Raw genomic sequence first — 16,808 nt, 5'->3', positions numbered from 1 at the left:
AAAGATCTTAATCAAACTCTAATAACATTTATTAGTTTGCTACCGAACATTCCGCAAAGAAAAGTTTTCACAAGAAAAGAAACGAATTGACAACCCTAAAAAAGAGTAGTGTAACCGCCATCCTTTTCATAGTAATTGTATAACGAAAATAACGAATAAAATAAAACAGTTATGTAAAATACCCACATAATTTATCGTATTTGTATAAATTAAACTCCGCTGCTGGATTCAGCGTGAGAAATAAATTACCCGTTAAATATCACTTTAATATTTAAACTGTGTTTACAACTTGTCACCGGCGTGTCAAGACGTCTCTTTCGGCGTTGAAACGATCTATGTTTGCTGTTATACATTTCAATTTCGTCTTTCACCGAACCTCGACCACCGACACGGGCATTTAACGTCAAGCAGGCGATAAATGTATCAAAAACGTTGTTTTCGAATCAAAAATAACGAGGTTGATCTTGAAGTTTTAAATAGAAACAGTGCGTTTCTATGATTCTCTGGAATGAACCACGAGAAATGGCTTTTCTGGGTGACTGCAAAGAACATGCTTGGATTATATCGGATTCAAGCTCAAATTCCTTAGATAAGTTCTTTATACCCGACACTTTTACCATCCTCAACCAGTTACAGTGAAACTGTGTCTTAGTTTACATGTATCACATAACTTTGTTAAGTTAAATCAAAAGAACATTCAGAATACAAACTTATCAATACTGGAAAATAATCTTGCAAATACTCTAATGCTGAGCGTCACCGAAAGCGCGTTTTCCCACATGTATGAGTTGGCAAACATTTTTTGATTGTGATATCATAATTAAATTATTTCATAATAAATGGTGAGATATATATCACTTCTCACCTCGCTCGATACATCAGTGGCCCATACAACATAAAAGAAAAGATATAGGAAGTGCTCAGTCTAAATTGGAATAAGTTGTGAATGTCAATTTTTGAGTTCAAAATTATGTGTTGCCATAATACCAATTTCGAATTTTTCAATTTTATGAATATATTTAGATAAATTGTTGGTAACAAATCAGACAGGCGATTGGTTTTGGTGTTAATAGGAAACGGCGAAAATACTTGGTATTATGCAAATTACTAATTTTCTTTTTTGTTGCAAATCGGCAAATTTGGTTTCTAAACTAATTTGTAAAAATTAAAGTCAAAAAGGCTACAGAATGCAATTAATCTCTATCTCCTCGGTGTACTTAACCATTAGCAATGTTCCGATTAGTAAATTTAGGATTCAGATTTGTAAACTTAAGACCACATCCCTGCTTTATCGAACTAGATGTTTTGATTGGGACACAACGCAACGAGGATGGTTGTTGACTCTTTTGATTGGCATAATTAAGTTAATTCCAAAGTCGATTTTACTTCAGATCCTCAAATTAAAAATGTTGCGTTAAAGTGCTTTTAGTTAGACATTTAATGGTGTGCTGTTGCCCAAACAAATGGGTCCTATTACGACTGTTCGAGATATCCAACGAAAGTCTTATCATCGTATTACCCGGTTGTATGTGTCCTGCATCATCTTCTGCGTTTGGTTGTGCATAATAAGGATATTGTATAAAACGATACTTTTTAAAAATAATATTTATTGTTGCTTGGTATCGGTAGTTATTTTTACTAGTTATCTATTATTCGCGACCATTTGTCGACGCTGTGGTAAAAAATATTCTAAAGTGGGATAGATCAGGATGACTTCTTTAATAAACAACTTCTTTTTACCTTATGATATTTTATCATCAATACTTCATACATATATATGGACGGCTGATTTCCAAATAATGGCATGTTATGCTATCATACCCCATGATTGACGTGTTTGCTACAATCGAAGGTTAGAGCACTCGGGTTCAAAACTGGTTAATCCTCTTATGTCAGCCCTTCGCGCCGCACCCAGGGTTTCATCTAGCTACACCTTCAAGACTATTATAGATATAGTTAGTTGATGGTTAGGAATAAAAGCTTCATTGACTAAGTATAGTGAGCTTAAAACGTCGTTTTGCATTAGAATTTGTTTCGCAGATATTTTTTTAAATTTTTAGCTACATCGGATTAGCTAGTATTTTTTGTTTCAAATATATTCTCGCAAATTTTGACGAATATAAAACGACAGTAGATCACACGACTTTTATTTTTGGTCTCAGCCAATCGCGTTCGCTGTTCATCTGCATCATGGGGTATAAATTCTAAGGGACATAAGCGAGTGAGGGAAAATATTTGTACGTTAAATTTGTGTGTCATATTTTAAAATTATTGTTTTTCAGCTTTATTTCTTGGTGACATTGCTTTGGACGAAGTAGACGTTGAAGATATTTTTGGTGAAACAGTGCAAGAATTTATGGATCACGTGGGAAATGACGATTCAATAGAAGCGAGAGACACCACTGAAGACGATGGCGACGATAAGAAATCAATAAATTCTCAAAAGTCTAAGAAACACTCCGTGAGGGAGGCGTCAAAGGTTCTACTCATTTCAATGTTTTTTATGTTCTTAACGAAGTAAATAGTCCATTTTCGACTTACATATATATATCATTATATATTAACTGCGCCATAATAAACAGATTTACAAAATATAATATGCAAATTGACAAATTCACAAATTTCACGAGTTCATTCGCAATACAATATTGGTCCAGAAGTCCAACACTGGCCAATACGATTCCAACTAGGTTTTCAAATCAAGAAATGAAAACTTCGCTAAAACTTTCATCTCACCTTATCTATAGAACTGTTCACAGTTGGTATATAAAAAATGATGTTAGTTTTATCAGAATATTTTAGATTTTAAACTTATTTTATTAATAGCGTATGCAATAGACATTCGGTTTGGAAGCGGGATCAATCAAACAGGTCACATGGGACAGTTGAATGGTTTGAAATGACAAACAAATCATTTTATCATTTTCGTGTAGTAAGATAACTCCATCCCATTTATATATATATATGTATGGCTATTTCAATGTTGGAAGTCTAAAAGCTGAATTCCAATTCTTTACCCAAAACTCAAAACATCCTTTTCGTGGAACGAATATAGCTCAAAAGAAATTCAATATTCATTCATTTTTAAATGTCCTGCGCTCTGGTAAATTGACTTATACCTGATAAACGTTATAATCTCAAGCCCTTGGCCTAATACGCATTTGCGGTGAAATGTCTATTTATTGTGACTAACTTTCCCTCACAGAAATTCATTTATTCCCAAAAGACATCTGTGGTGTCGACAGAACCATTATTCATGCGATATTTGATAATATAGTGACGTCATAGTAAATCATTCTGTGGGTATCTTTCATAACTCAAAAATGTCTCATGATGTAAAGGGAATTACCGATACATCATGTGACAGGGGAAAAGACAATCAAATACACTTGGTAGCGTGCGAAAAATATACTTTGTCGAAAGATGTATTACGTGCTTTGTGGCTGGTGATAGACGAGCGTGTGTATTAGACATTTCTGAGAATTCAATGGAGCATTTAAAAATTGAATTCCTACGACTTATCGAAAAACACGGAAAATTTGAAATTAGTTTGTATGCATTTTTACCTCTCTTTTAGGCATCGTATACCCATTTTTCCCTCCAGAAAAAGATAGTACTAAACAACGAAATTGATTTTCACCCTAGAATATGGGTTAGTTCTTTCAACAATTAATTTAGTGACATTTGAACATACTTATTTGCCTTTCGTATGCTTATTTCATGAACTTCCAAAGACAATGATGTCTGTCTGTTTTAACGCGTAAACTTGTAGTAGCCCTTGCCAACTGGTATCTGATGTATTTTTCTTAAGAGTTTGTTTGTTTGTTGGAGTTTTCAATTTCAATCAACCCCACTTTTCAATTGCAATAAAGGGTTTAGCAATAGACATGTCATTTATATTTTAACGCAAAATATTCTTTTCAATTATATGAATTTTAACTGTATTCCACTCCTACGAATCTACGACACAAATTTGAAGATCTTTGACCTCTTTTCAGAATGACGAGAATTTGTTTCAAAACTTTAATTACCACAAACATAACACTTGGAAAACATTGTAATTTATCAAAATTTGGCCCCGCAGAATATGTATATTACAAAGACTGTAATGCTATGGCAAAGCTTCACTTCAGTTATGTGGGTCTGGGAAATCGGACCTGCAATGACATCACGGTGGTGTCTCAGTTCAGTATCCACCCATGCATCATTGTCCACATTTGTCCCAATAACACAATTAATTTTCAACGCAGTAATCCATTGTTTTTACAGGGACTTAGGCAGAACGATCCAAGCGCAGTGGATTTGGATGAACAGGCCTTGAGAAATAAGACAGAGTCCGAGCTCTCTCGAATCCCCACTTTGAGAGAGATTGTGAGAAGAAGGAAACACAGCAAGAAAACCGAAGGAGTTAAATTGGATTCGGGAAAGAGACGAAAAAACGGTTAGTTAGATAAGTTTCATTAAAGCAGGATGCTATGGATTAGAAATTAGGATTCAAAATGTTTAATTGCAATTGGGTTGCTAATTATCTTCAATTCTAATAAACCACCTGCTTAATGGTCTAAAGTATTGCCATACCGTATATTGTAATTCACCTCTGTAAATATGGCTACGTCATAGGCTTTTATGTCCACTATTTCAAGCATCCCATTTGCTACAACAATTTAATTTACGCTAACGAAAGTGGTATTTTGATTTGGTACACACAAGATCATTCATTTTTGTTCAAGCATGTCAATGCCAATGGAAACACGCGTCAACAAGACCTTCAGTCGACCTCAAACTTATTAGAAATGTTTTTGTAGAGTAGAAAACTGTGCTTTGAGCACATACCCATGATGTAACGTAAACTTGTATCGTCTAGTTTTTTCCCATGTTTACGTGTTTCTATCAACATATCTGTCAATCATTTACATACGTATGTAAAATCAAAATATTTTAATCATAGTACTTATTTATATTCAACTAATGGAAAATAAGTATATTGTACTAATGGAAATTTAAACCAATTTATTCTAACTCTCTGCAAATTTGACTCGTTCAAGGCAACCTTTCAATTTAACATATATGTCAGTTCGCTCTTTCATCCACCCACCAAACATTTTTGCATTTCTTCCTCAAATAAAAATATCAGTTAATCGCACCGTTATTAAAACGATTCAAAGCAACCGCAAGTAGCAAATTTGTAATTTAGTCAATTTTGACGGTCCTATTGTACATCTATTCTATAGAATTGTTGTTATTTTTCCGGAGACGCGATTGTATTTTGAAGGTTTGTTTAATCATATTAATCCTCATAAGATTCAAATGGATAAGATCTACGGTCAATGACCCCGACTCACATTCATAAAATTATGATAGTTCTTTCCAGATTGGAAATGTTTTAAATTTCAAGTGCCACGAAAAAGTACAGGTGTTAATGTATAATCTTTTAATGTTTCCGGCATAGTTCACCTCAATTCTGACACTTACTTTCGAGTATTTAATGGATTTTTCAATTTATCATACTAGATCTATAGCCTACTTTGTAATATATGTTGTGATTTTGTGTGAATAATTAAGTTACACATACTTCGAGTGTTTGATAATATTTCGTCAGTTTGAAATAATCATACGACTAGCGTTGTTCATTTATTCAAATTGGTTAAAATCCATAATTTATATTAGCCCTCGCATGATCGAGTTTCAATCCGTCCCGTATTTGTTCGTAAATTATTTGTCAACAAACTATATATATTAGGAAAAATGTTCAGTAAATTTACCATCGTATTTATACGAAGCGAATATATATTTTAGAATTATATATTATCCATACATTTCATGCCTGTGAACCATGGTTGCAAGTATGTAAATGTTACAACAATGAAATTCATTTATTCATTAAAGTCGTTGTACATATATTTGTATATTGCAAGCAATGTTCACTCGGGTAAAGAGAAACTATAGTATAGTTTGTTTTCTGTTGATTACATTCTTCACAATGTTTGCGGCGCCAAAAAGTTCTGGTAACACAGTCTAAAATTAACAGCATTCGGCGCCACAGAATTATGTGTACCAATATGGAGGTAACTAATTTCGCCTACTTTACATCAAGTCGTGTAAAGGGACGGAAGCCTATGGACAGAGGATGTATTCACTTGGCTATCGCAGACAGTCCCCGAACTCGTGATAGAACTAAAATAAGGAAAATCGGAATAAAATTATGGCCTCTAACCCGAATCTGGTACACATACCACGAGAGTACCTAGCATTCATCGTAAACAGTGAATTTTGAATGATACTTTTTTCAGATTCTGGTAGCATATTACTTCTCACTAACATAGTCAATTTTAGTAGCAATTCTATTGAATATGTTTAATTTACAGGTCGCAGAGGGCGCAAGAGACGAGGACGGTATCGTAGTCGCATCCAGAGGACAGAAGCAGTTCATAAACGAATGAGAAGAGCAGCTACAGCACGTCCGGAACGGATCTGGCCTGCGGGAGTTATACCATACGTCATCAGCGCCAATTTTACGGGTATGTAATTTATTATTCGAACCTATATGGTGATAAAAAATACCAGTCTTACGTTTATTAACTGTGTATATATGATCAACGTTGTTCTGTTGTTTCATTGAGGAATGTCAAACAAATAAACGAAAACCTTTATCTGTATACCACGCCTTGTAAATGTTAGCACAGCTCGTACCTACGATCTGGGAGACCAAAATCAAAATGGATTGGAAATGTGTAAATTAGCGCGATGAGCATTACCGAAAATATTTTGCATTATTTATAAAGCCATCATGGAAAGAATAAAATCATATTTGCTCCCGGATTTATAAAAATTCAATCGCTTTTAGTATTTACAATAAACTGTGCAATTTATACAGGTACGGCTTTTTAATGACTCAAGCTTGACGTAAATTAATTCTGTCTTATCTGGCGTCGAATAAAATTATTTTGCAAAAATAAAATATTTACTGTATAAGAATTCATAATTTTTATTATGAAAATTTCATTCAACCAAATTTCATCATGATATTACTGGTCATTACTTGCCATGAAATTTTTACTCAAAAAATATAAAAGTACATATCCGCAAGACTATTGAAACGTTTTCCGAGAAATCTCAATGATAAAAAGTAAAAAACAAAATTTGTTGAATTGTCTAGTTTGTGATATTCTTTTAAGCATCTTACTTTGCTTTAATTGGTATGGTGCAAGCGTGATTTCATGAAACAAAAACCACAAATAATTGTTTTTCGCGCACAGGGGGCCAAATGCGCGAAACAACTGTTATCGCTTTGCTGTACATAATTACATTGCTCAAATTCCTAACAAAACCAAAACTTCGTATATGGTTATGAACAATACTTAATGCATTAAAGCATATTATAGTTGAGAATGGTTTGATTTTAATAAAGTTAGGTGACTTCTTTAAAATAACATATGCACAGATATATTATCAAGTTTTCAGTGTGAACTCATGTGTAATTACGTATAACTGAAGTTAAAATACAATTTTTCCTCTTTGTGGTATATTCCATCGCTTGTCACAATTGCTGGTTTATTAGAGTTACAGATAAACAACCCCTAATGCGATCAACGTCGTTTTTGTCGTTTTAATTTAAAACTGTCGGAAGGCGACATCATTCAGCAATTTATTGACAAGTCGCAAATTTAAATGTGAACCGAACCGGAATTCCCAAACGACTTTGAATAATATATACATACACACCTATATGCATGGTTTACTAATATCCAGCTCGTGTATATCGGTTTTTGTTTTATGAAATATTAATTTTAAGAAGCCATTAACGCACGTTGTTCACGGAACCTGATCCTTCGAAAATAAAGGTATAAAATTATGAGAGATGGCGATAATTACTGTATGACCTTTCTTTGTCAATAATGTTTATTTACTCTTTTACACGGGTTACGCGAGGTTATACGATTGATATATTCAGACAATGTATATGTTTTGTTTCGCTTTTAATGTATCCATTCGGAAAGTCCGATCTACGTTTTTGCAAGAACGCTGCTCCAAAATCTTGAGACAATTCCGCTATAACGTGGTTATTTAAATGATACAGAACGAATGAAAATTTATTTGATTCCATTTTCTATGTCTCTACATTTATTTGCCAGAAAAATAAACCCATACATTGACATTTGGGAATTCTCACAAATAAACTCTTTTCTCTTTCACTTATTGAACTAAAGTTCAGACCAGCAAAAATGCATCGTAGTCTGTGTGGAGTATAAATAGTTAATCTGTTTGGAATGTAAACTTCAATGTGAATATTATTCGATGGACAAAAAATTGTAAACAAAAAGGCAAGCAATCTAACATTCTCTGAACAGTTTAAAAATTATTCGATTAATTGTAAATACTTTTTATATAACAAAATTGTGTGAAAAAACATCTCAAACGCTTCTGTGGACAATATAGTTATCAATGATTAATGTTAGTAATGTTGTAAACTTATATTGATAAAACTATCAATTTCACACATCACATAAATTATTAATTTCATTTGAAAATATCTTTTCATGCGGCCAAGTCGTATCACAAGATCAGACACGGGTCAAGAGTGGTGGGAATTCTTCTGGTTTAACAACAACGATAATAATAATCCACTCGAGCATTTGTTTTGTCCTATGTATATATCAAGCTGTATTAACCATAAATATTCGCAACAAAAACGGCTCAAAATCTCTAAATCAGACGGATTTTCCCAAACAACGAGTTACTTTGTGCCAATCCGAAAGTATTACCAAGTTAAATCGTCGCAAACCCTCAAGCATTACAAATTGGGTCCGTAATTTTGCAGTAATTTCCTAAAGATTGAATCACAAGTATTTTTGCGGTTTTCTGGTGATTTATCTCAAAAAATTGCACATTTTACTACACAGCTTTGCGACCCAAAAGTTTTTGAAAATGTATTGCATTATTTATGTCGGAAAACACTGTGAAAATTAACGTACGTTCAACTCTTATTATTTCAAACAGTATAGGCCATATCAGGCTAAATATCTCCAAAAACACAGTATATTTATGACATTGTAATAACAAAAATTTCTGAAGATAACAATGCCAAAAAAAATTATAAGTGAATGATTATAAGGTTATATTTAGCGATGCAAATTGCGGGGTTTGACTGGAACACTTATGCTTATTGACCACAACAACTTTGTAATAGAGACTTTGAATCCATTCGTTTGCTTGGTGATAGTTGGTGGTCTGATCTAAATACACCTATTGATTTCTTCTTTTGTGAACGAAAGGGAATTCTGACGCAGGCGGCCTTTCAGAAACTATCCCAATCTGTATAAATCTGAAAAAGAAGTCAGCCCACAAACGTACAAAACAACGCGTTGGAAACGCTAACGTGAACGTATAAATTATCAGAAGTCATCGCTTGTTTTTTGTTTTTGAGGACCTATTATTTTCAATTCATTTTTTGAGTTGGAAGCCCGAATTTGCCTCGCACTTTGGAATTTGAACTCGCACTGGATCGGTATCTTCACCCGACCAAAAAATCCACATTCATAACAATGCATTTATTGCTTATTTGAAAGTGTTTTTATTTCGTTTTGGCTTTTACTGCAATACTCCCATTATTAAATTTATCAGTCTTTCTCGTATCATCGAAGTTATAGAAAACCGCCTGAACGAGATGTCTATGCACTGTTATCATATATTTAACGCGTGCGGCTCATCAAAAATTTATGAAATGAAATATTCCGTCGAGTAAGTTTTGGTGTGAATACTTATTACGAAATAGGTTTGCCCAAACCGCCAGCCAATATTAAAGATGGTGTTACAGCATGTACAATTTAAAGACGCTAATAGTATGTTCAATGATAGGGAAATTTGTATGGATTAAATAAAATGAATTTTCCGTTTTCTCCTTTATAATTTAAAATTTGTAGGCAAAACACGCGTATTATTACGTGATATTACAAACTATTGCTTATGAGCAAATTTAAAGTCCGAAATTAAATCAAATCTTGCCAAGGAGTTAATATAAGGCCCGATTCACCAGTGTTTTGTGGTTGAAGCCAAATTCACGAATATCATCTATAGTGGTACTAAGCATCCTGTAAACATCTGCTTATAAAATATAACATAGACAGCATATCATAATAGCAACATTATCATAATTTTTCATCTATCTCAAAGCTGTGAATTATGAGCGTATCATTCTTTTGAAGTTGAAAATTATGAAATTTGATACCAGATGTATGACTATTTTTACTCAATAACCAGACTTAAATATATCGGAAACAACCTTTCATTCATTCACAATCAAAGGTCAAAGACGAGTTTGTCTGGTATTTCTACCGTATTTTTGTCACTTTAGAAAATTAATTTATGTATAATTCGACCCCATCTCGACCATACAATAGCCCCGTTCTCATTTGAGTAGCTATTTGGTAGACATGAATCCACCCATATAATATTGGATTGTTTATCCGATTTTTATTAGCAAACCTATTCTCTCCAGTTTTCGAGTGCCACTCTTAAAAATTTTGCTAGTATTTCTCTATTTTCCGCATTTGACGTGTGTCTGTATTTCCATCAAGATTTGGACCGCTATGTGGTGTATGAAGCACCATTATGACGTATTTCAACATCGTAAGTTTCATATAATTGTGATTCAAATCATTATAAAAATCCATAATTTACAGGTTCTCAACGTGCAATGTTCAAGCAGGCGATGAGACATTGGGAAGCACAAACCTGCATTACCTTCATTGAAAGAACTGACGAAGAAGCCTTCATTAAGTTTACCTACAGGCCTTGTGGGTAAGTCTGTATAGACATGAACTTTAAAACTTCCCCCTAAAATAAACAAAATAAAATAATTAAAACGACTTCAATAATCTATTTTTGACTTAATTTTCGTCGAATTCTGAGTTGGCAAAATCAAACATTTGTAATCGATTAAAAATTTCAGAATATAAGTTTACTGGCCAAACAAATATATGATCATTAAAAAACATTTCGTACACCATTAGCATATGAATAATTACTAAGAAATAATGGTCCCTAATACCATATAATCGTATTTTCTGCTATTTTCATAATTGGTGATATCCTGAAATAAAAAGTTCCCGGCTTATTTAATATAAAAGCGTATTTTTATGCCGAATTTTTATTCCGAGAATTTAGTTAATTTCAAAGATTATAAAAGTAACTCCACTTATAACTCGTTCGTATTGCTTTCCAGATATCGTTTTGACAATATACTGCAAATCAACCCTAAGTTTTTTTTAACGCGATACTAACCAGTACTTATTTTTAAAGACTTAGTTGCCTATCAAAATATCAATCCTGGTCTAAAACAACATGGTCTCAATCGTTCGCGTGTCTGCTACGTTTCGGCTATCAACAAAACATTTTTTTTGTATCCACAGCACCCCCAAATCAGGTCCAAATCTCGTGTTTACATGTATATTTTACCCCAAAGTGGTATGTACCAGAGTGAAACCTGATCCCGGGTTTAACGGGTCTCTGTTCGCACTTTGGCACGTTTCGGACGTCGTCTGTTTGACGTTAAAACAAACCCACTTGACCTTGAGCGCACTCAACCCGGTAACACGTAATTTGAGGTCGAGGTTTGGAAACGAAACATTCAAAAAATGTAATAGTGTAAATTCCACAACTTGCGTAACTTGTTATGTCAAAGGGATTAGCTAAAATTTGTCGGCGGTACAATTGATGCAGTCGATGCAATTAGACCCGTAGCTTAAATATCATAATATAGACTCGAAAAAAGATGAGTATGAGTATACCTTCGCATAAAAGAGACAGTAATCGTTAAAATGTATAGCGTAATGTGTAGCTAAAACCAAAACTCTAAACTGAAGCCGATAAAATTAGAAACACTTCGGTATACCATTTCAACATATTGTGCTAGCCAGGTTGCTTAGCGTTAAGGTGCAACAGCCCCGTGATCGCTCGAAATATATTTTGTCATCTTATCTATTCAGCCAAAATAACCCGGTAATTATATATGCGCTGTTTATCATATTTAGGTGTTGTTCATATGTTGGACGAAGAGGTGGCGGACCCCAAGCAATCTCGATTGGAAAGAACTGTGACAAATTTGGAATTGTTGTTCACGAGCTTGGTCACGTGATTGGATTTTGGCATGAACACACCCGACCCGATCGGGACCGACATATTGAAATAATTTACAAGAATATACAACCTGGTAAGAAAGTCGGGAATGTGTTTTCACCCAGTACAAATTAAAGTTTTCAGAGAATGTGACTGTTGGTCTTGTGTTCACTATTCTATCCTGTCCCAGATAAACTGAATCCACAAAAAAACAACATCTATGCTTTGAGCAAAGCTGCACAGATGGCTATTTGTTTTTGGGTGTATTGTAATTGCTAAGCATAGCTTGTTTCATTTATGTTCCTACCAACTAGGAGGCAGTGTTTTTCTGAACCTAATTGTAGTGTTGAGAATTTTATCTAATGCACTCTTATGCTAGACATATTAAAGTAAGAATATATACAATAGCTATGAGATTGTGTTTTTTATCTGTTTTTTCTGATAGCAGTGAATTGTATAATATTTTAAAATCGCATTCATAAATTTTTATTTCTCATTTTTTACACTTTTCAGGTCAGGAATATAACTTTGAAAAAATGGATTCGAGTGAAATCAATTCACTTGGCGAGACGTACGACTACTACAGTATTATGCATTATGCCAGAAACACATTTAGCAAAGGTAATTTGATATGAATATATCATGCTTATAGACTTAATCTCAGATTTAAAGAGGCGTTAGTGTAAATTTTAGTGTAAAATTTTGATATTCGAGACGCGGTGTTGAAATCGATTTTATTCGGATATTATATAACCAATGCTGATGTATATTGCATGATATACGTAGGCTTTTGATATGGGCTTACTGCCAAGGGCTGTTGCGTCATACCAAAATCGCTAAGGCTAAAATGTTAACGGTTCATTTTTTGGAGCCCCCGTCGAAACGAAGATCAAATATGAACTATTCGAAGAAATGAAATAGCCGCAATAAATGAAACAATCGAATAAATTTGATAATGCCAATCATAGTGGACTTTGTGTAACTGGCTATTTTCATAAGTGATCGCTCAAAATAATTGTTCAATGCATATTCTATCCTTAATTTGGCTTCACAACTCTGGGGTCCATAAACAACGTATCGACAATCGCCTGATATGTACGAAATTATATGGGTACGTATTTTTCACCCGCAACCCTGTGACCTAAATTACTTTCTGAGCTAGCTGTTACCTCAGTAAGCAAAGAGTTGACCTATGTTTTTTTTAATTCCCACGAACGGTGCTTGGTTTTCGCGAGATAAAAAGGTCACATCGTAGAAATTTAACAACAATAAATTAGTCATATGAACAATGAAGCCTATTTTCCGCTTGGCGATACATACAAAGCCCCACTTTTACTCACGATCGATAAAATGATCCCATTTATCCCGCCATTTACATATCGTCATCATCCAACCCCATTTTTCACTTTATCGTAAAATTTACGAGTTTTTCAAATTAAGACAGGACGTCGGCTGTCGTGTAAGTCGAAGATATCCTGAGTTTTTATCGTCAGCAGATTATTCAAATAAACCAAATGTTCGTGAACAAATTGTATTTATAACGTTAATCGTTCAAATCAATCGTTTTTTGTTAAGTTTACACTCAAGTATCGGGTTAACTTTCTATTTATCGTTGTACTTCAAATGTACTAAATGCTATCTTGGGCGAGCTCTAATATAAACTTTATTATGAGCTAAGTTTAGTTAATTATATGTCTATTTAGTTAAAACTTAACAATAATGGAACTATATAAATATTCGGATCAATTCCACCAAAAGTATTTAATTTCATTATAATTTTGACCAGTTCTGCCTGGCTTTTCATATTTTGTTTTACTTTATCACATCTAAAATATCTCTTATGATCGTATACGAAATTTTCATATCGAGTCTGATGACTTGTGAAAAATGTGTAGCATGTTCATTGTCCATTTTGCTCATAATGTTATCGACGCAATTCCCCAAGGCCTAATGTGTCAACTGAATAGAGCTATTTTCTCATTTGTCATATTTCCACAAAGTCTTTTATGCATTTAAAGACAGACGAGAAGATGGGAGATTTATAAACTAAAACTTATCCAAGAAATCCATTATCCAATGTTATGGTGATTGGAGTCAATATTTTGACAAAGTATGAGATAAAAATCCGAAACCCATTAAAAATAAGAAATGAGTGATTTTAGAGCAGAACAAACACGAAAACAAAGTAATTCATTATATAGATTGAGGTATTTCTGTCATGCAAGTTCATTGGAAGTTTTTATTATGTTTTTGGAGATTTAAATCCAAGGACCACCACGTGAACGTAACATCGCAGACTTACTGTATATTATATACTGTATAAAAAAATTGCCCCCGAATTGCCATCATATAATAATGGTGTAAAAATATAAAGATGAATGTAAAAATAGACAAATGAGAGTTTATTAAATTTGATAAGCATTTGAAAACTCAATGCCCATATAGCCTAGCCATATTTACGAAACTTATTAAACTTCGTGATTCATGTCGGGGAGCTTTCGCGAACAACAAATGCCGCTACAAAACGAGGAATTTTGATTTACTTACTTCTGAATAGTATTTTTGTGAACATGACTACTTTATAAAATTAGTACTGACGTGGTAAACCCAATTTCCTCCTTTTGTACTCGTAAAATCGTCATCATGATTTAAACTTAGATGAGAGTGAACTATTTTTGTACTCACGAACTAATTAACGACGTGATTCCTGAAACTATTTGCTTTTGTTTTTCAACCTTCAAATAGCAGAAACTTTTGTTTTAATCCCGTACAGCTTGGCGCTTTGTTTAACTTTTTGTGGGGGCGGTCCGACCAAATTTGATTAGATATTTGGCCTTTTTAACCTACCATTTATGGGACAAGGTAATCTCTATAAACATCTCAGGACGTCGAAATGGGGCAACTGCAAATCCTATGTACATCTGTCAGCATCTGGTTCGAAACCTCTTTCCTGTTACCTCGATAAGGGTAATCCACCTCTCATACTCTGTGGTGGAAATCTCATCTTCCACCTCCATGCCAAACTTGAAAAATACTTACATTGCTTCCACATCAACAAAGCCCATGCATGTCCCATATTTCTGATATATAAATCATTCCAAAACTCTGGCAGACAAATGATCATATCGACCTCTTTCAAATGGATTACTCAGTCTAATTGGATTAAAATGCTGATCGGGATACAGATCACTGCGGTGCTAACTCGTAGAAAAACAGAAAAATGTTAACTTCATCACCTTTCTACCTGCTGTGCAAATAACTAAGTAACCTTCGTCTGCAATTGAAGTTTTCAAATATATCCAAAGTCAAACACTTCAGGAATTTCATTTGAAAATCGATTTTGCCAATCGTTTATTTGGTTGGCTTGTGTAATGGTCATTTAGGTAAAAATATATACACCAATTTGATTTGTTATCTATTATTTTATATCAATTTTCTAAATTTGAAACTAATAAAATTTAACAAGCAAATGGAAATTTTACATATTTCTACTGTATTGTGAGAATTATTTATACCCCAAATAAAATAAAAATATAAATATTCCTCCAAATTCCTCCAGCATCGATTCCTTTTTGTTTCCGTTATTTGGATAATTTTTCATATCTTCATATAATTTATCCAGGAATGTTTCTGGATACTATAAAACCCAGAGTCGATGCGAATGGCGCAAGACCGACAATTGGACAGAGAACCCGACTCAGTGACGGCGATGTTGCACAAGCGAAGAAGCTTTATCAGTGTAATAGTGAGTAAATGAGCATAAAATCCTGTTTTCATATGGCAGTTTGCCTGCAGTGGGTATCAACTCTTTTCATAAATTTCCTCCCTTGGCCCATTTGGGAACTCTACATTCCTCTCTTAGTATGAATGAAAAATAGTTTATTTAATTAATTTTTAATGGATACCTATAACTATTGTTATACAAAATTCGCTCTCTCGCTTTTTAGTTTATATCGTGTGCGTAAATAAGTATTATAGCATAATGATGATAAAAAACGTTGATCTATATAGCAAGGCTATAGGACTATTCGAAACAACCACAGTACATGTGATTAGCTGTAATCCTGCCGCGGCAATATAGGGGACAGTAGACCAACAAATAAAAGATTTTACTTGGGGGAAAAGGCTACGCGGAGCATGAAAATTTTATATTTAAATCAAATTAGTGTAGATTACAGATTGTGGTATTACCACCCGATTTACATTAACTATTTTATTTACAGCATGCGGTTACACTTTGCAAGATACCTCCGGTAACATCACTTCGCCCAATTACCCTCAATATTATCCTGCAGAATCTCATTGTATTTGGAGAATCAGCGTAACTCCCGGAGAAAAAATTGTTCTTGATATTACGTCATTGGACATTTATGAATCGTAAGTAAATGGAATGCATCTTTTTTGATACGTTCAATTTTTAAATCTCTCCAAACTATTTTTACAGACTACCAACTGTTCCAATCATTTGAAATTAGAAATATCCTAGAACATCTTTTTGGTCAAGATGCTAGTGCATCTCATTTTCATTCATTTGGAGATTATATAATCGTAATATATGGACATATAATTACGATAAATTTAATTAAATAAAAAATTTACGGCGTTTCGAAAATTGAAAATTAAAAAATTATTATTATGATCATAATTCTTATTCTCATCATTATTATGACGAAACTTTTATCATATGAAGTTAT

General features: G+C 33.5%; 1 protein-coding gene across 1 annotated transcript in view; it reads left to right on the top strand.

Annotated features, from left to right (window-relative positions):
- LOC120347058 (bone morphogenetic protein 1-like) overlaps nt 1-16,808 on the top strand; it is a 33,024-nt gene that overhangs the window by 4,522 nt on the left and 11,694 nt on the right. Inside the window, exons 2-9 of the mRNA XM_078117668.1 lie at nt 2,283-2,479; nt 4,270-4,441; nt 6,366-6,518; nt 10,680-10,797; nt 12,030-12,208; nt 12,628-12,735; nt 15,737-15,859; nt 16,338-16,491. Coding sequence (XP_077973794.1) covers nt 2,283-2,479; nt 4,270-4,441; nt 6,366-6,518; nt 10,680-10,797; nt 12,030-12,208; nt 12,628-12,735; nt 15,737-15,859; nt 16,338-16,491 — 1,204 coding nt within the window. The remainder of the gene's footprint in view (nt 1-2,282; nt 2,480-4,269; nt 4,442-6,365; nt 6,519-10,679; nt 10,798-12,029; nt 12,209-12,627; nt 12,736-15,736; nt 15,860-16,337; nt 16,492-16,808) is intronic.

The sequence above is a fragment of the Styela clava genome, chromosome 11 (assembly GCF_964204865.1).
Source record: "Styela clava chromosome 11, kaStyClav1.hap1.2, whole genome shotgun sequence".
NCBI lineage: Eukaryota > Metazoa > Chordata > Ascidiacea > Stolidobranchia > Styelidae > Styela > Styela clava.
Note: the sequence above shows the minus strand (reverse complement) of the source record. Positions and strands in the feature narration are given on the sequence as shown.